General features: G+C 40.9%; 1 protein-coding gene and 1 long non-coding RNA gene across 3 annotated transcripts in view; one reads left to right on the forward strand and one right to left on the reverse strand.

Annotated features, from left to right (window-relative positions):
* LOC141153543 (venom factor-like) overlaps nt 1-17,730 on the forward strand; it is a 309,206-nt gene extending 291,476 nt beyond the window's left edge. For both annotated transcript variants that reach the window (XM_073638454.1, XM_073638462.1), the window contains exons 39-41: nt 7,467-7,550; nt 17,164-17,305; nt 17,410-17,730. In XM_073638454.1, coding sequence (XP_073494555.1) covers nt 7,467-7,550; nt 17,164-17,305; nt 17,410-17,518 — 335 coding nt within the window. In that variant the 3' untranslated portion in view covers nt 17,519-17,730. The remainder of the gene's footprint in view (nt 1-7,466; nt 7,551-17,163; nt 17,306-17,409) is intronic.
* LOC141153555 (uncharacterized) overlaps nt 8,367-23,669 on the reverse strand; it is a 133,317-nt gene continuing 118,014 nt past the window's right edge. The window contains exon 3 of the long non-coding RNA XR_012247320.1: nt 8,367-8,639. This is a non-coding gene — a long non-coding RNA (uncharacterized lncRNA). The remainder of the gene's footprint in view (nt 8,640-23,669) is intronic.

Here is a 23,669-nt window from a genome sequence, read left to right on the forward strand (position 1 = left end):
AGCCTACTCCTCCTCTTCAGCCTCCATCTCCGAAATGACCACATCAGTCACAAGCTGGAAGCACTACAGCACTGCTTCGGCCAAGCGGCAACAGGCTGTGCTGAAGCTAATATACTTAGGTGAAAAACCACACAATGCTGAAGAGTTGTGGACAGCTCTGAAAGAGCAGGCATATCTGTGTCTCACACCGCTGAACCTACAGCCAGGCATGGTCGTGTGTGACAATGGCCGGAACCTGGTGGCGGCTCTGAGGCGAGGCGAGCTCACACACGTACCATGCCTGGCCCATGTGCTTAACCTCATGGTTCAGCGGTTTATCAAATCCTACCCGGAGCTGCCGGATCTGCTTGTTAAAGTATGCCGCCTGTGTGCCCATTTTAGAAAGTCAGCTACAGCTTCCGCCGCCCTTGCCGTGTTTCAGCAGTGTTTGCAGCTTCCGGTTCACAGACTGGTGTGTGATGTCCCCACACTGCAGATGTTGGGAAGGATTTGTGAGCAGAATTGGGCAGTTGTTGAGTATCAGCATCAACAAGGCCGTCGGTATTCAGTTCAGACTCCACACATAAGACCTCAGGAGTGGACATGGATGTCAGACATATGTACCATCCTCCAAAACTTTGAGGACCCCACCAAGATGGTGAGCGGCGATGATGCCATAATTAGCGCCACCATCCCGCTTCTCTGTCTTCTGAAACGCTGTCTGCTCACAATCAAAGAGGATGCATTGCAGGCGGAGCACGATAAGATGGAGCAAGGAACCATACAGGGTGATTACACACAGCCAAGCCTCATCTCATCCCAACATGGATTGGGTGACAATGAGGAGGAGGAGGAGGAGGAAGGACAGGAGCTAGTTTCATACACTATAGACGATACTACCTGCACAGCTGTCATACCGTCTGTTCAGCGTGGATGGCCAGAGGACAGAGAGGAGGAGTAAGAGGAGGAGAGCATGGTCAGTCATCCTCTTGGTGAGGACACGGAAGTCTTGCCTGTTAGTAGTCTGGCACACATGGCTGAGTTTATGTTACGCTGTCTTTCTCATGACCCTCGCGTTCTCAAAATTTTGGATGACAGCCATTACTGGTTGGTGACACTTCTAGACCCACGCTACAAGGAGAACTTTATATCTCTTATTCCTGAGGCGGACAGGTCTACAAAAATGGGGCTGTACCAGAAGGCCCTTGTTGCGGAATTATTAAAAAAATTCCCATCTGAAAACGCTGGCGGCAGAGGGCACACTTTGTTGGACAACCAAGGAGTACAGGCGAGAGACTTCAATCCAGCAAGGCAGGGGAACACTGTCAAAGTTCTGGGAGAGTTTTCTCAGACCCTCCCATCGGACAGGCCCTGAGGCGCGGGGTACTCTCACAAGGAGTGCAAAGTTTGGGAAGATGCTGAGGGAGTACCTTGCCGACGGTACCAACATCCTCCGTGATTCCGCTGTGCCTTATAATTATTGGGTATCCAAGCTGGATACGTGGAATGAACTGGCTCTCTATGCCTTGGAGGTCTTGGCCTGCCCTGCCGCCAGCGTTTTATCAGAGCGGGTTTTTAGTGCCGCTGGTGGAATTATAACTGATAAGCGCATCCGCCTGTCAACTGAAAATGCTGACAGGCTGACTCATAAAAATGAACAAGGGCTGGATTGGGCCAGACTTCTCAACACCACCGAATGATAGCAGCGTAACATAAACTCCAATCCAGTGTCTTTTCTTGAGAGGTGTATTCCCATGCACCTTTTCACACCCTCACATGGGTATACGCTTCCTGATTTTGGCTATTTGCTCTTGTCCTCCTCCTTCTCCTCATCCTCCACCACCATATCACCAGCGTGACCGTGGTCCGTGATGCAACACCCACCTAATTTTTTTAAAGGGTGTTTATTAGTGTTGAGCGAGCACTAAAATGCTCGGGTGCTCGAAGCTCAGGCCGAGCTCACCATGATACTCAGGTGCTCGACCCGAGCATCGAGCCCAATGTTAGTCTATGGGAGACCCGAGCATTTTTGCGGCGGCACCCCCGGCAGTCTGTAGAAAGCCTAACAAGTGCCCAAAACGATAGTGACAGTGCTCAAATGACATGGGGACAGCATGGGGATTGCCTCAGGAAGCATTTCTGAACCCCAGGTCACTGCTGTCAACAACGTGGTCAGAGGTATTAAGCCCCTTTTAACGGCTCACAATAAAACGTTCAAAAACGAAGCTGAAACTGTTTTCCTGTGAAATATGTTAAGGAACATCCTTTCCAGGGTAAAGACTTGTGTATAAGGTAAAAAAAAGAGGATTTAGATGAAAAAAAAGGATTTTTCCTGGCCCCTGAGACCTGCGGCTAAGTCTAGCAATTTGAGCAGCAGCAGCACACAGGACTGTAATGCAGTGTTTGTTGGTATAACCACTGTGTCTCCTATACAGCCTGCCTGCCTGCCCGATATCTGGGATGGATATTAGTCCTCAGAAGGACTGTTTGTTTGATTTTGCAGGCTTTAGAGACCCTACACTACCTATTTCGCAGTATAAATCTCTCCCTAGCTCAGCAGCACTCTCCCTACACTGTCTGATCCGGAGCGACTGTGTCCAAGATGGCGGCGCCCGCTTTTAAATACTCGAGGTGACGCTGTGCGGCCAGCCAATCACTGTAATACCCACAACCAACATGGCTGCGGCATTACAGTGACTGGCTGGCAATCCCTGCATGTTCATTGGCTCTGGAAAGAGCGCCAAACATGCAGGGCGGAGACCGGAGCTCCCGCCTGAGTAACCAGAAAATGCTCGGTGCTCGCCGAACATCCCGAGTAGTGAGATGCTCGGGCGAGTACCGAGCAGTCTCAAGCATGCTCGCTCAACAATAGTGTTTATGATGCCCGTAAAAAAATTTTTTTGATACAGTATGTTCATGTATACCCCCCATGGGTAAATGTTTGTCAGCCCATGCATTTAGTGCATGGGCATTACAAGTATAGGAGGCCCGCTCCTTTCTAATGGGAACATTTTTTTATGAGGCCCTCCTCCACGTCTCTTCCAAGGGGCATTGAAGTGCCTCCAAATTTTTGGCAGCCCTTGTATTCACTGCATAGGCCAACACTATGGAAGACTCTCTCCTTTCTAATGGGGATTTGTCGTTACTGTGGCCCTGCTCTATGTGTCTTTAAATTCTTTGTGGGGTTTTTCCTAAAATTGTCAGCCGTTGGACTCACTGCATGCCCTATAACTGTATTGCAGACTCTCTCCTTTCTAATGGGAACATGTCGTACCTTGTTACTGTGGCCCTGCTCCATGTGTCTTTAAATTCTTAGTGGGATTTTTCCTAAAATTGTCAGCCGTTGGACTCACTGCATACCCTATAACTGTATAGCAGACTCTCTCCTTTCTAATGGGAACATGTCGTACCTTGTTACTGTGGCCCTGCTCTATGTGTCTTTAAATTCTTAGTGGGGTTTTTCCCAAATTTTGGCAGCCCTCGCAGTCACAGCATGAGCATTACCACTTATAGGAGACCCTCTCCTTTATAGTAGGAACATTTTTTTTACTGAGACCCTCCTCTATGTCTCTTCAAAGGGGTATTGGGTTGCGTCCAAATTTTTGGCAGCCATTGCAGTCACTGGATACGCAATAACAGTATAGGAGACCCACTTGTTAATAATGGGAACAACAAAGTATAGCCGGCTGATGGCTCTCTAACAATAGCTAGGGCCGTCTGCTGGCCTTTTAAGAATAGTAAGGGCCGTCTGATGTCCCTATAAAAATAGGCTTTATGACTTTCAGAGTTCCTCCATCATAAATAAAACAGGAAGTGTCTGATGATGTGTCACACACCACATTGCCAGATAAGGTTGTAAAATGTTAAAATGACATTTCCCGGTGAATGCATTTGTCTTAAAAAAAACAAAACAATAGGATCTTTCTTTAGTATAAAAAACAGTGTCACCAATTTAACCTCAATTTAATCACATTGTTCAGCTCATGCACCTCCTCCTCCATCTCCGAAATGACCACATCAGTCACAAGCTGACAGCACTGCAGCACTGCCTTGGCCAAGCGGCAACAGGCTGTGCTGAAGATAACATGCTTAATGCTTAATTGACAAACCGGCCAGCGCTGTAGAGTTGTTGAAAGCTGTAACACAGCAGCCTGATCTGTGGCTCTCACCGCTGAACATACAGCCAGGCATGGTCGTGTGTGACAATGGGCGGAACCTGGTGACGGAGAAATGACAGCCGGGGTAGATACGGTTTCCCTCTATGCCAGTCCTTTCACCGAGCTAAAGAATATGGCTGTGGTGAAATACAACTCCCACAGAAAAGCTGTTTCAGATTGAAAAACATTGTGCCCACCAGAGGATTTGATTCTGAGGGCTAACCTTTCTCCCCCGCTCAAGAGCCCCATAGCAGCTGCAAAGTTAGCGCTATCATGAACTTTCCTGAGGTAGAAGTCCAGGCACACCAGAGGATTCTCTTGTGGGACCGTCCAACCCTGCCGAGAAGCAGTCCTGGCTAAGAAAAGTGTGTGGAAAGGTTCTCGGACACTCTTTTTTAATGTGGATCGGCCATGCTTATGACTTCCTGTGAGAAATGACATGCAGGGTAGATAGGGTTTCCCTCTATGGCAGTCCTTTCACCAAGTAACAGAAAACTAAGCAGATGGTGGCCTCTATCATCATCATAGCCTCACCTCGGCACTATGAACTCTCCTGAAGAAGAAGCCAGGGCCCGCCGGAGGAGTCTCCAGTTCTCTGGTGGGCCCGTCCAACCCTGCCAAAAAGCAGCCCTGGCTAAGAAAAGTGTGGGGGAAGGTTCCCGGACACTCTATGGCTGCTTTTTTAATGTGGATCAGCCATGCTTATGCATGTTATTTCTCAAACCGCATTACAGATCAGGCCATTGTCCAACTCTGTATTCAAGAAATGAAATGCGCAAAGAAAGATGTGTGTGTGTCAAAGCACCACCGACAAGGGCGAGTTGATGTTGGACGGGCTGCCATTGCTTCTGCAACAAGCTGCATTACAGGACTTCCTGTGAGAAATGACATGCAGGGTAGATAGGGTTTCCCTCTATGCCAGTCCTTTCACCGAGCTAAATACAACTGTCAGCAAAAAAAATTGTGGACTGGCTCCGTACCGTCCCTGGCCACATTCACCTGTCCACGTGTTTGTGGTTAGGCGGTCCTTCCCAGTAAGTGCACTGGGGAGGGCATGGGTAATGTTGTGGGACCCGCGCTTGTGGAAGGCGGAGGCAATACCGGGAAATATAGAGGCGACTGGGGACCAAGTATGGACACCCGGCCGCAGCCGGCATGAGGTTGTGAAAAGCTTCCGCCTCCACGAGTTTAATAGGCCACATTTCAAGTGCAAGCAGCTGTCAAAAATTTGGCAGTATAGTATTGCAGCCTGTGGGTGGGTGGGTGGCTGGCTGCCTGCATACTTGCGCTTGCATTCCAAGGAATGGGGTAGGGACAACTGAACGCTGCAGTGGGACAAGGACGTGGACGGTGATTGTTGCAAGTCTGCAACGACAGGTGCATGGCAGGAGGCATCTTCGCATGCGCCATGGATCACATATGATGGGCACACTTTTAGGCAGTGACCTGGAAGTCAGAGATGCTTCCAGAGGTCTTCCCCATGCTGTTCCCATGTCTTTTCAGCACTGTATGCATGTGTCTGATGATGTGTCACACACCACATGGCCAGATAAGGTTGTAAAATGTTAAAATGACATTTCCTGGTGAATGCATTTGTCTTGGTTGAAGCAATGCAAAAGTGCAAAAACGCATCAAAAACGCAACGTGTGAACATATCCCAAGGTGTGGAGGAGTATTTTTGGTTTTGGTTATTTATTTTGCCTTCTATACAAGTCATTACCCTGGAAAGGATGTTCCTTAACATATTTCCCTGGAAAATCTATTTTGGTTTCGTTTTTGTATGTTTTATTGTGAGTCCGTAAAAGTGGCTTAATACTCTGACAACGTTGTTGACGGCCGTGACCTGGGAGTCAGAAATGCTTCCAGGGGTTTTCCCCATGCTGTTCCCATGTCATTTGAGCACTGTTTCCATCGATTTGGGCAATTTTTAGGCCCTCTGCAGACCGCCAGGGGGAGCAGCCTGAAAAATGCTCGAGTTTCCCATAGACTTACATTGGGCTCGTTGCTTGGGTCGAGCACCCGAGTATTCCAATTTTCTCGACCCGAGCAACGAGTACCTGAGCATTTTAGTGCTCGCTCATCACTAGTGTTATGCAGTTACATCAAGTCACTTTATTATAACAACACAGAACTGGTGCATTCTTGAGAGCTGACACTCCAGTTCTTTGAATGCACAGCGATAGGAAAGAACTCCACTTCTGTGGCCAATGCTGTCCATGGCATCAAATTGGTTAGAGAGATAGGGCTGCCTCATTGCAGGTGATCCATGCTTGCTATGGCAATGGGGAGCCTTACATAGTCCCCTGTCAGCCCTGCACAGGTGTCTATTATGCCATTTTCTGGTTGCCAACCAGTTTTATACCGGACATATACAGAAGTATTGCAGAGTATTAATACGTGATTTAGAGATTAGATATTCAGGTTCTCTAGTTTGACTAAAAAGTTAAAAACAACAATGGTTTTAGAAAATAAAAAAAGTTCAGAAAAAAAAAAACCACAAAACAAAACTATACATAATTGGCATTTAAAATGACCCTCGTGATAAACTAACCATATTATTACCCTACCCAGTGAAAACCATTTAAAAAAGACAAAGAAAAAAATGACTAAACCCTAAAAAAAAGGTACGAAAGTGAAAATTTAATGCATGTCTGCCATCATAAAAATGTGAATTCTTCAAAGTAGAAAATATAAAAAATATATATTCCTAACAAGTGAAAGAACAAACTTAATGTGTCATTTATAGCGCTTGATGAAACCCGGTAGAACAAAATCTCAAAATGATATTGTACCTAGTGGTTGTTTGCCACTTCTCTAAAAAGTTAAACACATTATACATAAACTACAAAGGTGCCATTTTAAAATACTAATCCTGCAAAACAAAAGCCTTCATCCGGATATGTTGATGGAAAAATATATTATGGCTTCTATAATGCAACAATGGGAGGAAAAAAAGGACACTAAAATTGAAAATAAAAAATAAAGTTTCATAAAAAAAAAGTAAAGTTTGACCCATCAAAAATATTACCGCATAAATATAACTATTTTGCCTCACTGCAATTATCCTAACTTTTGTAGTTAACATGTCAAACTTAAACTTTGAACTTTTTTCTAAGCTGCTTTATAAACATATCAAAAAAAGAAAAGGTTTAGAAACTCCTTTGTCAGAACGAGCTCACTGACAGATTTCACTGTTAGCTATGTAGATGCTTCATACACTAAATTGTTCTTAAAAAATTTACTGGGATCCTATTGTAAAAATTATCTTTCAGAAAAAAAATACAAACATTTCTTTAAAAATCCTTTAAATGTGTTCTTTATATTGTTTAGTCGTGAAGGTTCAACTGACAGACTCAAGGACACAAGCCAACTTTGACTTCCACAATTTCACCATTTTGGATGTAATCAAAGAAGGTAAATGAGAAGAAATTATGGAAATTATATGTGTTTTATAATGAATTTGTAGAAAATGAATAATTTAATATGTTTCATCATTTAAGAATATATTTCTTGACTTTGGTTTCTCATGCTTTGCTTTTGAAAAAAAAAAATAAAAAGAGAAAAAGAGAGAGAAAATTAATCTAAAAGTATTGGTTTCCTACTGTCTCATATGTTACATATTGACTACAAGTTTTCCATGCAGAAAATCCGCAACGTAAAGAGTAAGATGAGATTTTAACAAATCTCATCTACACATTCCAGGTATTTCCTGATGATAAATTGACACATAGAGCAGATTGTTAGATCTGCAGCATGTTGATTCTATGTACAGATTTACCCTTGTGCAATGGAAAGGGGAAATCTGCACCAAAATCCAAAGCAAAAATTCACATATAACACACACAGATTTTACTGCAAATATGCTGCGAAAAAAATCTGCATCAAATATGCAACAAGTCAACTTAGCCTGAGATTTCCTGCTTCTGACCTTTGTGGGGGGGGAGGTGCAGCATGAAAACATAGGGGAGATCGGTGTTCATTAGTTGATGAGAATCAATTCTCACAACTTGGTCCATTGGTTATCTGTGGTCTCATATAGTAAAAGGAAAGCCAGCTTGCACGGAACCAGGTGGATCCACACCAGAATATGCTCAAAAAAAAGGGGTAGTTGTTCCAGCGTCTGGTAAAATAATTCTTTTATTTTTCGTCCATTAAAAACTTGCAAAAATTACAAAGGTTGCATAGACAGGGTAGGGGAGCAAGACGCGTTTCGGACGCTCACTTGCGTTCTTTATCACTGCATAGCTACACAATGAAAAGGATTTTCTAAAATACTAAAAATGTGCCAATGAAAACAGTTGGAACAAATCACATGACATAATTACCACATTAAGCAACAGGTGCATGAAAACAGTCAATAGTGATACATGGTTTCTCTCTTCAGATTAAAACCCTTTGGGCTTCTTGAATCCAGATTAAATATCCGATACGCTTCTTTTGTCAATCATTTTCGCTTTATATCTCCACCTCTTGCATGTGGAAAAAGTTTTTCAATACCTAAAACTTGCAAAGAAGACATGTCACGATTGTGCTCAATAATAAAATGCTTTGCAATAGCAGAGACATTTCTACTGGTGTTATTTGAATTAAGTATGTCATTATAATGTTCATTAAACCTAGTCTTTAATTTACGTGTATTGCAACCTATATAAAATTTATCGCATATAGTACAATTCATTTTGTATACCACGTTCTCTGAATCACAATTAATATACTGTTTGATTTTATATTCATTTGAATGATCAGAATCATGAAAAACAGAACTGCACAGTGTGTATGAACACATGCGACATTTCAGTGAACCACATTTAAACTGCCCTTTTTGCTGCAACCATGTGCTTTTTTTTATGTGTGGATCAGAAAAAAATGTTGGAGAAAGTGAGTCACCTAATGAAGTTGCCTTTTTTGCCACAACATTACAGCCTTTTTTCAAAATGCATGCTAATATTTCATCTTCAAAAAGTATTGGTAGATGTTTAGTAAGCAATTTTTTTATTTCTGAAAATTGTGCACTATATTGCAGCGAGATGACAGGTTTACTTTTCAAAAAATTATTTTTTACTTTTGTTTTAGGACGCAATAGATCAGTCCGTTTTTTTGTCAGAAATTATTTTTTTACCCCTGTCCAATACCCATTGGGGATAACCCCGTTGTTTTAATCTTTTTGAGGTTAATATTACTTCATTTTCAGCAACTATAGGATCAAAGCAATTTCTGACAATTCTTGTGAACTCACCTACTGGTATGGCTTTAGCTACATGCTGTGGTTGACTACTAGAAAAATGCATGATGGAATTACCTGCAGATGGTTTGCGATGAATAGCAGTGGATACAATTTCACCTGGAATGCCCGTAAGAATCAAATCTAAGAACACCAAAACTTTTGAACTATAAGAAACAGTAAACCGCAAATTAAATGAATTATCATTCAAAAATGTAACAAATCCTGGAATGGCAGATTCATCTCCTTGCTAAATGAATATCATATCATCAATAAATCTACCATACCAGGACAAATTAGGTATTACTGTCTGAATACAAAAAACAATGTTCCCAATATGACATAGTCAGATTTGCCAAAGAAGGTGAGAAACGAGCACCCATTGAGACACCTTGGATCTGTAAATACAAAATTCTGTCAAAAACAAAATAATTATGATTTAATAAAAAATTGGTCACATCTAATATATATTCTTGCATTACATCAGGATACGGACTGTACTTTTCCAAATGGAATCTCAATGCTTCCATAGCTACATAACATGGTATAGAAGTATATAAAGAATTAACATCACAGCCTATCCAGGTGTAATCTGATGACCATCTTTTGTTTGACAACTGATCTAAAATATCCTTGGTGTCTTTGATGTATCCAGGCACGCGCTGTGCCAAAGGTTGTAAGATCGAATCTAACCACTCACCGAGACGCTCATTACATGATCCAATTCCATTGATTATTGGTCGCATTGGGGGTGGAAGGATGTCTTTATGTATCTTTGGCAGAGCACGCATTGTAGGTGTTACAGGATTCAATGATATTAAATATTCACTGATTTTTTTTTGTTAATATGCCCAATTTTACACCCTCCGCTATTAAGATGTTGATTTGCTCACTAAATTTTTTTGTTGGATTAAATTTTAAGCGGGAATATGTCTTTTCATCAGATAAAAGCTTCAAAATCTGCGTCCTATAAGTTTCAATGTCTAAAACAACTATCTTGCAACCTTTGTCAGCCCTTTTTACTGTGATGTCTTTCATGGATTTTAATTCATTGAATGCTTTAACTAAATCTGGACTCAGGTTTTTAGGGGGGTTATTTTTATTAACTTTTAAGCTTAAACTACGCAATTCCCTCTCCAAAACCTCCTGAAACCGCTCCATACAATCAACCCTTGAGTTGACAGGATAAAAGTAAGGATTTTTTATTTTAATGTTGTCCAACGTTAAAGCATCTTCAGATGAATTTCCTCTTAGTTCTTCCAAATTCAGTATAGCAATCTGTTCAGAAAAATCCAATGCTCGATAAAAGTTTTCACAGACATTTTCATCCTCTTCAGAAACCTCATCTTCTTCACCAGCAAAATGTTTTTTAACTGTAAGATTTCTTATAAAGCGGTTAATATCCATGATTGTCCCAAACAGGTCAAAATTTTTTCCAGGTATAAAACTAAGGCCTCTTCACAGCATAATAAGTTGTTCATTAGAAAAATCACGAGAAGACAAATTCAATACACTTGACGTTGCATTAATTATTTCTTGTTTCTTGTAGTCATGGTGTGCGTTCCGCTTGTGTTTCCTCCTGCCCTGTCTTTTACGTTTTTTGCAACCTTTGTTATGGCAATAGCATCACCAATGCTTTCAGTTTCAGATTGAGTTGAGATTTCTGAGATATTGGATTCTGAAAAACTGACCGATAATGGTCTAGTTTTAGATGTGTCCATGTTTTCTTTATTTTTCTGATTCCTTTTCTTCTTTTTAAGAATGGATTTAGGAGTACGATCACCACTTATATTACGACTCCAATCATACACAGGATTCAGAGAGTAATCTAATGTGTCCCTTTGAAATTTGCGTTTTTTTATTTGCATGATATTATCTTCAAGTTTAGTGACTGATTTCTGAACTTTAACAAGGGATTCATCTAGTTCCTTCTGAAACCCATTCTCAATCAAATCAGATTTTTTAATTTCAATGTCTTTCTGGATGACCTGGAGTTGTATGTTCTCAAATTTTATAATTAATTTCATGAGATTCAAAGAGCAAATATTCAAAATGCTGTTCCAGTCATTCATGAAATCCACATTGTAAACTTTAGTTGGTATCTTTTTAAGTCTCAGACCCCTCGGTATCATATCTTTGTTTATATATTTTTGTAAAGGTATTGAATCCCACCATAACTTCGACTCTTCTAGCACCAGTTTCTCCAGGTTTTTAACCGCATCAGAGAAGTCAGAGCTTGTTGGAGTACTTTCATTATCATCAAAAACACTGGCTGCTTTTTCTTCCTGCGTTTTAAACATAATGGACTTTTTTAATTGTGGACCGGGGAGTCAAGGCTAAGAATCAAACAAATTCACATATAGTAAAAGGAAAGCCAGACCACCCAGTACTTATAATCCAGCTTGCACGGAACCAGGTGGATCCACACCAGAATATGCTATAAAAAAAAGGGATAGTTGTTTCAGCGTCTGGTAAAATAATTCTTTCTTTATTTTTCGTCCATTAAAAACTTGCAAAAATTACAACGGTTGCATAGACAGGGTAGGGGAGCAAGACGCGTTTCGAACGCTCACTTGCGTTCTTTATCACTGCATAGCTACACAATCTGTGGTCTGCCTTGAGATTTGTCCCTTAGCTGACAGCATCCACACCTCTTCTTCTGATTAGCCTTGGCACATCACATGTACGTCACGCTGCACAATGACGTCATGCCAGGCCGGCTAAGAAAAAAAGAGCCACAGATGCTGTTAGTCCTCAAGTCTCCCATTCAGTGGGCAGAATTTACTATCGTGATCAAAGGGCTTTATCTATGCTGCATAATACACAGCGACATCTAATTCTGTGGCTGAGGAAAAATAATATGTATGCAATAAAGGTCAGACTCCTGGCTTGACGTGGTGTCAATTTTTACCTGATATGCTTTTTGCCTATAGGGGTACATTAGTGACTAAATTCACCATGTTTGTAATTCTCTTTTGATAAATTTATGAGCAAATTAGATAAATCGATTCTCCCATTGTACTCTATGTAGCAGCAAAACAGGTCGGATCTTGCCAGAGGTGAGCACTTTTCCATTGAGCTGCTCTATAGAATCAGTTTCCCCCAACACCCAGAGAAAATAGTCTCACCAGATTTTGCACCCACTCTGGTAACCCCTTAGCATTCCAGCTATCGCCCTCCTCTTCAACCCAATTGCATAGTGCTGATGTGTTGTCACATCAGCCGGGTGCCTAACAATGTCCCCCATGGGGTGCAATCTTAGCCCTCCTTTTTAATATCACCAGAGGCTCGGCCTGATTGAATGTCAGAATGCCTGTCATGTCTATATTGACAGGCATAATACAATGCAATGCAACAATCGTAGTGTATTTTATCAAGATCATTTACGTTGAAATCCCTATTGAGACTAAAATAAAAAAGATGACAACGTTTAATAAAATGCAAGAAAAAATATAGAATAAAATATTTTTAAAAAAGTGGAAGAAGAAGCCTGCACATACTTGGTATCACATTTGTAACAATCCCATCTATGAAAATGTCATGTTCTTTGACCCATACAGTGAACATCAGGAAAAAAACCCTCAAACTTGAAATAACTTTTTAATTCATCCGTCTCCCAAAAAATGGAATAAAAAGCAATAAATGAAAAAAAAAAATCAATGAATCCCAAATTGATACCAATAAAAACATCAAGCCAAACCAAGCCCTCAAAAAGTTGTATTGACAGAAAAATAAAAAACTCAAAATAAAAGACAGTTGAAAATTTTAGAACCCCTGAATAATGGAGTTTTAAGCTGGACTTACACCAGCCGACCAGTAGCGTTAAACGATAGCCGAAGGGCAATATTTGCCTGTCTACGGTCATTTGATAGCTTGCTTAGAGAGGCAGACTGATCGATTATTGATCGTTCTGTGCCTAGACTGCCACTGTTCTCGGCAGCACATGTATTCCTTGATTTTCTAAGCAAGCTTAAAAATAATTTCACCCAATGAACAATTGTTTTGCTAGTTTATCATGTGACTAGCAGCCTATTTACACTGCATTCATTCCTAGGAACACTTGTTCCTGATTAATTGGGCAGTGTATAGTTATGTGCAAAATAATAGCAGTCTAGCATAACTAATGTTTTATTTACTGTTTTTGGCATTAAAGATCATACAACGTGGGAAAAAAATAATGATTAGGTGTAGGCGAGTAATGGGCAACCAACAGAATCAATAGTCATGACATGCATGCTGCTAATTGGATGTAATTGACTAATTTAATGAAAAAGGAGTGTTCTAAATAATAGCAGTGCGGATTTCAATTAGTGAGGTCATTCATTCTGTGAAGAAATAGGGGTCAATTATGGCCCTTATTTAAAGAAGGAGGGCAGCAAATGTTTTACCTATTTTTAGCCCTTGCTCAGTGAGTAAAATGGGTCATTCCAGACACTGTACCGAAGGAGAAAGAACTTTGATGAAGTAGGTGATTGGAGAGTGGAAAACATATAAAGAAGTGCCGCTCAAATAAAAAGATTTTCAATGCTTTAAAACACCAAACAAAACCCGAAACACATGGTAGGAAAAGAAACACTACCATCAGCATAGACCATAGAAAACAAGAATGGCAAAGAAGCCTCCAATGATCAGCTCCAGGGAGATTAAAGAAGATCTTCAGTTACCTGTGACTCCTGTAACCATCAGAAGATGCCTAAGTGAAGCCAAACTATGTGCAAGAAACCCTTGTAAAGTACCATTGCTGCAAAAAACATGTTGAAAAGGTTACAGTTTACCAAAGAACACATTAACTGGCCTAAAGAGAAGTGGCAAAACATTCTATTGACCCCCCCAAGCCTGCCATAATTAATCTCTGTTGTCTGGGCTTCAAAATAAACTGTGAATGTTACTATATTCAGCAACAGTGTGGTATTCCTGTTTATAGTAGAGGATATCTGCCGATCACAGTTTCAAGTTCCCTTAGAGGACAAACAAATGCACTAAAAAGAAAAAATAAATAAAAAATATGACCCCCCCCCCAAAAAAAAAATAATAATTTCAACACTCACTTTTATCACCACAAAAAAAGCTAACAAAAAATACACATATGATTTAACCGCATCTAGGACCAATTTAACAAAATGTAAAATTAATTAACCTGATTGGTAAACACCATAAACAGAAAAAAATTAAAACCAGCAATTGTCTCTTTTTTGGTAGCCACAACTCTGCAAAAAAATGCAGTAAGAAGCGATTAAAATGTCATATCTATCCCAAATTGGTCTCAATAAAAAAAATGTTGTCTTGCCCCTCAAAGGATAAGCTTTTACCCTGTACCCTTACCCATCAACCAAAAAAATAAAATTTTATGGATCTTGTAAAATGGCAACACAATCAATTTTTTTTATTTTACACAAATTTGCAATATTTTTTTCCACCACTAAAATAAAAAAACTGGACAAGTTTAGTATCACTGCAATTGTATTGTCCTGTAAGATTATAGTGCCAAGAATTTTTTACCACACAATATATGCCAGAAAAATTATTCCCAAAAAAGTCAAAATTCAGTTTTTTCACAATTTCACTGAACTTGGATTTTTTTTATGTTTTCCGGTACTTTGTGGAAAAATGAATGGTGAAAGTACAACCCTTAATGCAAATATATAGCCCTCATATGTCTATGTGTAATAAAAAAAAAAATCACCTTTTGAAAAAAGGGGAGAAAAAACGTAAACACAAAAATAGAAATTGGCCATGTTGGGAAGGGGTTTACAGTGGGTACGGAAAGTATTCAGACCCCTTTAAATTTTTCACTTTTTGTTTCATTGCAGCCATTTGGTAAATTCTAGAAAGTTCATATTTTTCTCATTACAGTACACTCTGCACCCCATCTTGACTGAAAAAAACAGAAATGTAGAAATTTTTGCAAATTTATTAAAAAAGAAAAACTGAAATATCACATGGTCATAAGTATTTAGACCCTTTGCTGAGACACTCATATTTAAGGCACATGCTGTTTATTTCCTTGTGATCCTCCTTGAGATGGTTCTACTCCTTCATTGGAGTCCAGCTGTGTTTTATTAAACTGATAGGACTTGATTTGGAAAGGCACACACCTGTCTATATAAGACCTCACAGCTCACAGCGCATGTCAGACCACATGAGAATCATGAGCTCAAAGGAACTGCACAAGGAGCTCAGAGACAGAATTGTGGCAAGGCACAGATCTGGCCAAGGTTACAAAAGAATTTCTGCATTATTCAAGGTTCCTAAGAGCAAAGTGGCCTCCATAATCCTTAAATGGAAGAAGTTTGGGACCACCAGAAGTCTTCCTAGTCCTGGCCGTCCAGCCAAACTGAGCAATTGTGGGAGAACAGCCTTGGTGAGAGAGGTAAAGAAGAACCCCAAGATCACTGTGGCTGAGCTCCAGACATGCAGTAGGGAGATGGGAGAAAGTTCCACAAAGTCAACTATCACTGCAGCCCTCCACCAGTCGGGCCTTTATGGCAGAGTGGCCCGACGGAAGCCTCTCCTCAGTGCAAGACATATGAAAGCCCGCATACAGTTTGCTCAAAAACACATGAAAGGACTCCCAGACTATGAGAAATAACATTCTCTGGTCTAATGAGCGGAAGATAGAACTTTTTGGTGATAATTTTAAGCAGTATGTGTGGAGAAACCCAGGCACTGCTCATCACCTGCCCAATACAATCCCAACAGTGAAACATGATGGTGGCAGCATCATGCTATGGGGGTGTTTTTCAGCTGCAGGGACAGGACGATTGGTTGCAATTGAAGGAAACATGAATGCGGCCAAGTACAGAGATATTCTGGATGAAAACCTCTTCCAGAGTGCTCTGGACCTCAGACTTGGCCGAAGGTTCACCTTCCAACAAGACAATGACCCTAAGCACACTCCTAAAATAACAAAGGAGTGCCTTCAGAACAACTGTGTGACCATTCTTGACTGGCCCAGCCAGAACCCTGACCTAAACCCAGTTGAGCATCTCTGGAGAGACCTGAAAATGGCTGTTCACCAACGTTCACCATCAAACCTGACTGAACTGGAGAGGATCAGCAAGGAAGAATGGCAGAGGATCCCCAAACCCAGGTGTGAAAAACTTGTGGCATCATTCCCAAGAAGACTCATGGCTGTACTAGCTCAAAAGGGTGCTTCTACTCAATACTGAGCAAAGGGTCTGAATACTTATGACCATGTGATATTTCAGTTTTTCTTTTTTAATAAATTTGCAAAAATTTCTACATTTCTGTTTCATTTTTTAGTCAAGATGGGGTGCAGAGTGTACTTTAATGAGAAAAAAATACTTTTTAGAATTTACAAAATGGCTGCAATGAAACAAAGAGTGAACAATTTAAAGGGGTCTGAATACTTTCGGTACCCACTGTACATAGATCCCACAATTAGACCCTTACATTCCCACTCCTGGTGCAGGTTCTTCTTAGTTCTGGGAAGTGCTGCACTCGATCCTGAGCATCAAACAGGTTTTGTACAGGGAACCTAAACTGGAACGAGGAGCATATGGCAAAACATTAGCCCATGTAGATTTATCTCCAGTAAACCCAGTCCCCAGTTCAACCCCTCCTGGCAGTATCAGGGCAGTATAGAGGACTGGTGGATTTCTCAGAGTGGCGCACACGGATCCAGTCATGATCACCAATCTTAGGGTGGAATAGCCCTTTAATATGATATGCAAGGTCAGCTGCTTGAAAGTTATGCCACAACATGGTTGGCTAAGGCCCCGTGTATATGGAAACCTGCGTATTTTGCTCTTTTTTTGTTGGTTGACACATTTTTATCTCTTCCAGGAGCAGACATTCAGTACATAACTACTGGTCAGCAAAGACAGTTTCTTAATCACGTGGCTTGTAACCAGATCCTTGAACTGAAAACAAATATGGTTTACCTTATAATGAATCACTACTCTAATGTATGGGAGATTTCATCATTGTAAGTATCATAAAATCCCACTACATAAATATCTTCCATGTGTAGCGTTGTATAACCTACAATCATCCTGTTGTAATTACCTATTTCTTGTCTCTTATCTGCAGGGCAAGTTACATGTTTAGCAGTAACACATTCATACTCGCTTGGCCAGAAGACGATAATACGCTAAAGCAGTTTACAGACACCATGAAAGAACAAGGATGCGATACTTAAAACTAGTGTTAATTAAGTGTGTATTGTTAACCCTCGCTCAGGTGCTCGCCGAGTATTTTCGGCGTGCTCGGCCTCTATGTTAGTGTCGCCGCAGCTGCATGTGTCATGGCTGTTAGACAGCTGTGACACATGCAGGGATTGCCTAACAAACAGGCAATCCCTACTTAAACACTACTTAAAAACTTCTTTAAAAAATTAATTTTAGTAGCAAACGTTCACCAATGAATTAATGCTTAAAAAAATATATTTTATGAATAAACATTTGAACAAACTGTTGTTAACAATCCTTTATTTGCAGTGTGTACACCAGGCATGAGCTGTAAGATAGTACGGATAACATTTATTGAGTGCTGCCCACGGAGCTAGCACCGGAGGGGAAAAAAGAAAAAACAATGATCAGCTCACCCATTCATGTAGCAGATAGGCTTCCTCGCAGTGAAACTGGCAGTGCCACAAGAAAAGTATTCAAAAAACAAAAATTATCCAGCGTGGAAAAAAATCTCCATAAAGATATAAATTTTTTAATGGAAAGTATTAAAAAAAATTTCAGAGACATAAGATGACATCAAATCAGTACAGAATACTTAGGCAGACGCGTTTCGAAATGAAACTTCCTTATTCTTTGCTATCCATAACCATGAGCTTGTTGGCTTTTTTATGTCATATCCTGACTATGCACGTGGTTGGATATGACCAATCCTTGTGGGGATCTTGTTCTGAGTTCATAGATCCACCAAGATTCCCTGTTTAACAATTCTAGCACCGGAGGGGGAGTATAGTTTTTTTTAATTTTATCGGGGCCAAACATTTAGTTTAAGAAGGGGTAGTCCTAGTAGTGGACAACCCCTTTAAGGATGTGCAATACTGCTCAACTCACAGTTTATGGGACTGACAGACAGCCCTCTGCCATTACAATTAGCGCCTTAGACTTTGCATCAGACAAATGCTTGATCACTACTCCAATCAAACTCTTCCAAGTCGTGTGGTGAAAAAGAATAGAGGTGGATATTCCTGTTTTAGTAATTCTGGGTGTTTCCTGTATATACAAACGATTAAACCAATGGCACCACCCAATGACCTGCTCAATTCAGAGTGTAAGGCCTTATTCAGATGTCCATGTTTCACATAGGTGTTCTGTGGTTTTTGCAGTTTTAACTTATGGGGCTTTTCACATGTACATTATTTTTTTTGCATACCTAGTAAAAAAAAAAAATACTCCAGACGCGTCTGCTTTCGATCCATGTCATGGACCAAACTCACCCATTCAAATCAATGGTCTGAAAAAACAGTCAACACACAGATGCCATCTGGGTTTCATCTTTTTACTATTAAAGTGGTAAAAAAGCTTGGAATTTTTTTTATTTTTTCATAGAAGAAAAACAAAGACTAAAAATGGACGAAAAAATAATTACTTTGTATATTCTTTAGACATTAAACAAGCCAAAGCCGACTGTAAATAGGTAATTACTAGTGTTGAACGAACATGCTCGACACTGCTCGGTACTCGCCCGAGCATCACGCTACTCGGGATGTTCGGCGAGCACCGAGCATTTCCGGGTTACTCGGGCGGGAGCTCGGGTCTCCGCCCTGCATGTTTGGCGCTCTTTACAGAGCCAATGAACATGCAGGGATTGCCAGCCAGTCACTGTAATGCCGCAGCCATGTTGTTTGTGGGCATTACAGTGATTGGCTGGCCGCACAGCGTCACCTCGAGTATTTAAAACCGGGCGCCGCCATCTTGGACACAATCGCTCCGGATCAGACAGTGTAGGGACAGCGCTGCTGATTTAGGGAGAGATATATCCTGCAAAATAGTTAGTGTAGGGTCTGTAAAGGCTGCCAGATCAAACAAACAGTCCTTCTCAGGACTAATATCCATCCCAGGTATATCAGGCAGGCAGGCAGGCAGGCTGTATAGGAGACGCAGTGGTTATACCAGCAAACGCTGCATTACAGTCCTGTGTGCTGCTCCTGTTGCTGAAATTGCTGGACTTAGCTCCAGGTCCCGGGGGCCAGGAAAAATCCTTTTTTTTTTATCTAAATCCTCTTTTTTTTTCCTCCTTCACAATGTACAAATACCCATCTTATTAACCTTTTGGTGCCCCCCCCCCCCCCAAAAAAAAAGTGTGCCTCTGATTTTCAGACACAAATATATCTGTTGAAAATAGTCTGGTGTAGGCCAGAGAAATAGAAGTGTGGTTTTGCAGTTCTATGGGCCATTTGTATCTAAAAAAAACAGTTTGAGTGTGTCGCTCACTGTTCAGCCGCAAATATATATATATATTTTAAAAAGCCTGGTATACACCAGTAAATTATTACTGTGGTTTTGATGTTCCACGGTAAATCATCTCTATTATCCTGTTTTTGGCATTTTTTGCTGTATAAAAATAATAATAGTGTCTCCCTGATTTTTCAGACACAAATATATCTGTTGAAAATAGTCTGGTGTATGCCCGAGAAATACAAGTGTGGTTTTGCAGTTCCACGGTACAAACCTCTGTATTATCCACTCTTGGGCCATTTGTATCTAAAAAAAACAGTTTGAGTGTGTCGCTCACTGTTCAGCCGCAAATATATACAGTACAGACCAAAAGTTTGGACACACCTTCTCATTTAAAGATTTTTCTGTATTTTCATGACTATGAAAATTGTACATCACACTGATGGCATCAAAACTATGAATTAACACATGTGGAATTATATATTTAACAAAAAAGTGTGAAACAACTGAAAATATGTCTTATATTCTAGGTTCTTCAAAGTAGCCACCTTTTGCTTTGATGACTGCTTTGCACACTCTTGGCATTCTCTTGATGAGCTTCAAGAGGTAGTCACTGGAAATGGTCTTCCAACAATCTTGAAGGAGTTCCCAGAGATGCTTAGCACTTGTTGGCCCTTTTGCCTTCACTCTGCGGTCCAGCTCACCCCAAACCATCTCGATTGGGTTCAGGTCTGGTGACTGTGGAGGCCAGGTCATCTGGCGTAGCACCCCATCACTCTCCTTCTTGGTCAAATAGCCCTTACACAGCCTGGAGGTGTGTTTGGGTCATTGTCCTGTTGAAAAGTAAATGGTGGTCCAACTAAACGCAAACCGGATGGAATAGCATGCCGCTGCAAGATGCTGTGGTAGCCATGCTGGTTCAGTATGCCTTCAATTTTGAATAAATCCCCAACAGTGTCACCAGCAAAGCACCCCCACACCATCACACCTCCTCCTCCATGCTTCACGGTGGGAACCAGGCATGTAGAGTTCATCTGTTCACCTTTTCTGCGCTGCACAAAGACACGGTGGTTGGAACCAAAGATCTCAAATTTAGACTCATCAGACCAAAGCACAGATTTCCACTGGTCTAATGTCCATTCCTTGTGTTCTTTAGCCCAAACAAGTCTCTTTTGCTTGTTGCCTGTCCTTAGCAGTGGTTTCCTAGCAGCTATTTTACCATGGAGGCCTGCTGCACAAAGTCTCCTCTTAACAGTTGTTGAAGAGATGTGTCTGCTGCTAGAACTCTGTGTGGCATTGACCTGGTCTCTAATCTGAGCTGCTGTTAACCTGCGATTTCTGAGGCTGGTGACTCGGATAAACTTATCCTCAGAAGCAGAGGTGACTCTTGGTCGTCCTTTCCTGGGGCGGTCCTCATGTGAGCCAGTTTCTTTGTAGCGCTTGATGGTTTTTGCAACTGCACTTGGGGACACTTTCAAAGTTTGCCCAATTTTTCGCACTGACTGACCTTCATTTCTTAAAGTAACGATGGCCACTCGTTTTTCTTTACTTAGCTGCTTTTTTCTTGCCATAATACAAATTCTAACAGTCTATTCAGTAGAACTATCAGCTGTGTATCCACCAGACTTCTGCACAACACAACTGATGGTCCCAACCCCATTTATAAGGCAAGAAATCCCACTTATTAAACCTGACAGGGCACACCTGTGAAGTGAAAACCATTTCCGGTGACTACCTCTTGAAGCTCATCAAGAGAATGCCAAGAGTGTGCAAAGCAGTCATCAAAGCAAACGGTGGCTACTTTGAAGAACCTAGAATATAAGACATATTTTCGGTTGTTTCACACTTTTTTGTTAAGTATATAATTCCACATGTGTTAATTTATAGTTTTGATGCCTTCAATGTGAATGTACAATTTTCATAGTCATGAAAATACAGAAAATGTTTTAAATGAGAAGGTGTGTCCAAACTTTTGGTCTGTACTGTATATATTTTAAAAAGCCTGGTATACACCAGTAAATTATTACTGTGGTTTTGATGTTCCATGGTAAAACATCTCTATTATCCTGTTTTTGGCATTTTTTGCTGTATAAAAATAATAATAGTGTCTCCCTGATTTTTCAGACACAAATATATCTGTTGAAAATAGTCTGGTGTAGGCCAGAGAGACAGAAGTGTGCTTTTGCTGTTCCACGGTAAAAAATCTCTATTATCCTGCTTTTTGCATTTTTTGCTGTAAAAAAAAAAAAATAGTGTCTCCCTGATTTTTCAGACACAAATATATCTGTTGAAAATAGTCTGGTGTAGGCCCGAGAAATACAAGTGTGGTTTTGCAGTTCCACGGTACAAACCTCTGTATTATCCACTTTTGGGCCATTTGTATCTAAAAAAAACAGTTTGAGTGTGTCGCTCACTGTTCAGCCGCAAATATATATATATATTTTAAAAAGCCTGGTATACACCAGTAATTTATTACTGTGGTTTTGATGTTCCACGGTAAAACATCTCTATTATCCTGTTTTTGTCATTTTTTGCTGTATAAAAATAATAATAGTGTCTCCCTGATTTTTCAGACACAAATATATCTGTTGAAAATAGTCTGGTGTAGGCCAGAGAGACAGAAGTGTGCTTTTGCTGTTCCACGGTAAAAAATCTCTATTATCCTGCTTTTTGCATTTTTTGCTGTAAAAAAAAAAAAATAGTGTCTCCCTGATTTTTCAGACACAAATATATCTGTTGAAAATAGTCTGGTGTAGGCCCGAGAAATACAAGTGTGGTTTTGCAGTTCCAAGGTACAAACCTCTGTATTATCCACTTTTGGGCCATTTGTATCTAAAAAACACAGTTTGAGTGTGTCGCTCACTGTTCAGCCGCAAATATATATATATTTTAAAAAGCCTGATATACACCAGTAAATTATAACTGTGGTTTTTCTGTTCCACGGTAAAAAATCTCTATTATTCAGGTTTTGGTATTTTTTTCCATAAAGAAAAACAGTAGTGTCTCCTGACTGTTGTGACACAAAAATATATCTGTTGAAAATAGTCTTGTGTAGGCCCGACATCCCAGTGTGGTTTCGCAGTTCCACGGGTCAAATCGCTGTACTATCCAGTTTTGGGCCTTTGGTATCTAAAAAAAAAGCAGTTTGAGTGTGTCGCTCACTGTTCAGCCGCAAATATCTGTATTTAAAAAAGTGTGGTATACCCCAGTAATCAATAACTGTGGTTTTCCTCTTCCATGGTTCTAATCTACTCTTTATCAGTGTGAACAGGTTATTAATTGGATAGCAGACAATACTTCCAGTTACCTGGGCACCATCACCTCCGGTCTGTCTTCCACACGGTCAACTCTTAGTAGCCGTGAGTCTCGACCGCATACTCCTCCTCACCCTGATGCTCCTTCCTCCCACCATGCAGAGTGTCGTCAGACAGCAAGTGATCCCACACTTGGACACTCTGAAGAGCTGTTCACTGGTCCATTTCCATATTTGGGCCCCTCGCCTGATACGCTTGAAGTGGTGGAAGAGGAGATCCCATGTTGCGATGCCCAAATATTTGAACAGTCACGGCCACAGGAAGTCGACGTTGGCAATCTGTCACAAGAGGTGGACGATGACGAGACACAATTGCCAGGAAGTGAGGAGGAGGATCGTGGTGCGCAAGTGGAAGAGGAGGAGGTGGTGGATGATCTAGTAACTGACCCAACGTGGAAGGAGGACATGCAGAGTGAGGCCAGCAGCACACAGGGGGAGGGAGGCAGAGTACCCCAACAGGCAGGAAGAAGCAGTGTGGTGGCCGCAGACAGAAGGCAGGCAACCGTTCCCCGTAACACCAACACGAGGGACGTTGCCAGTACAAGCGGTAGGTCTTCCAGAGTCTGGAATTTTTTTAAAGACTCTGCTGATAACCCCAAAAAGGCCATATGTTCCAC

The sequence above is a fragment of the Phyllobates terribilis genome, unplaced genomic scaffold, assembly GCF_046119375.1.
Source record: "Phyllobates terribilis strain yellow unplaced genomic scaffold, ASM4611937v1 Scaffold_1__5_contigs__length_1240528914, whole genome shotgun sequence".
In the NCBI taxonomy this organism is placed as follows: Eukaryota; Metazoa; Chordata; class Amphibia; order Anura; family Dendrobatidae; genus Phyllobates; species Phyllobates terribilis.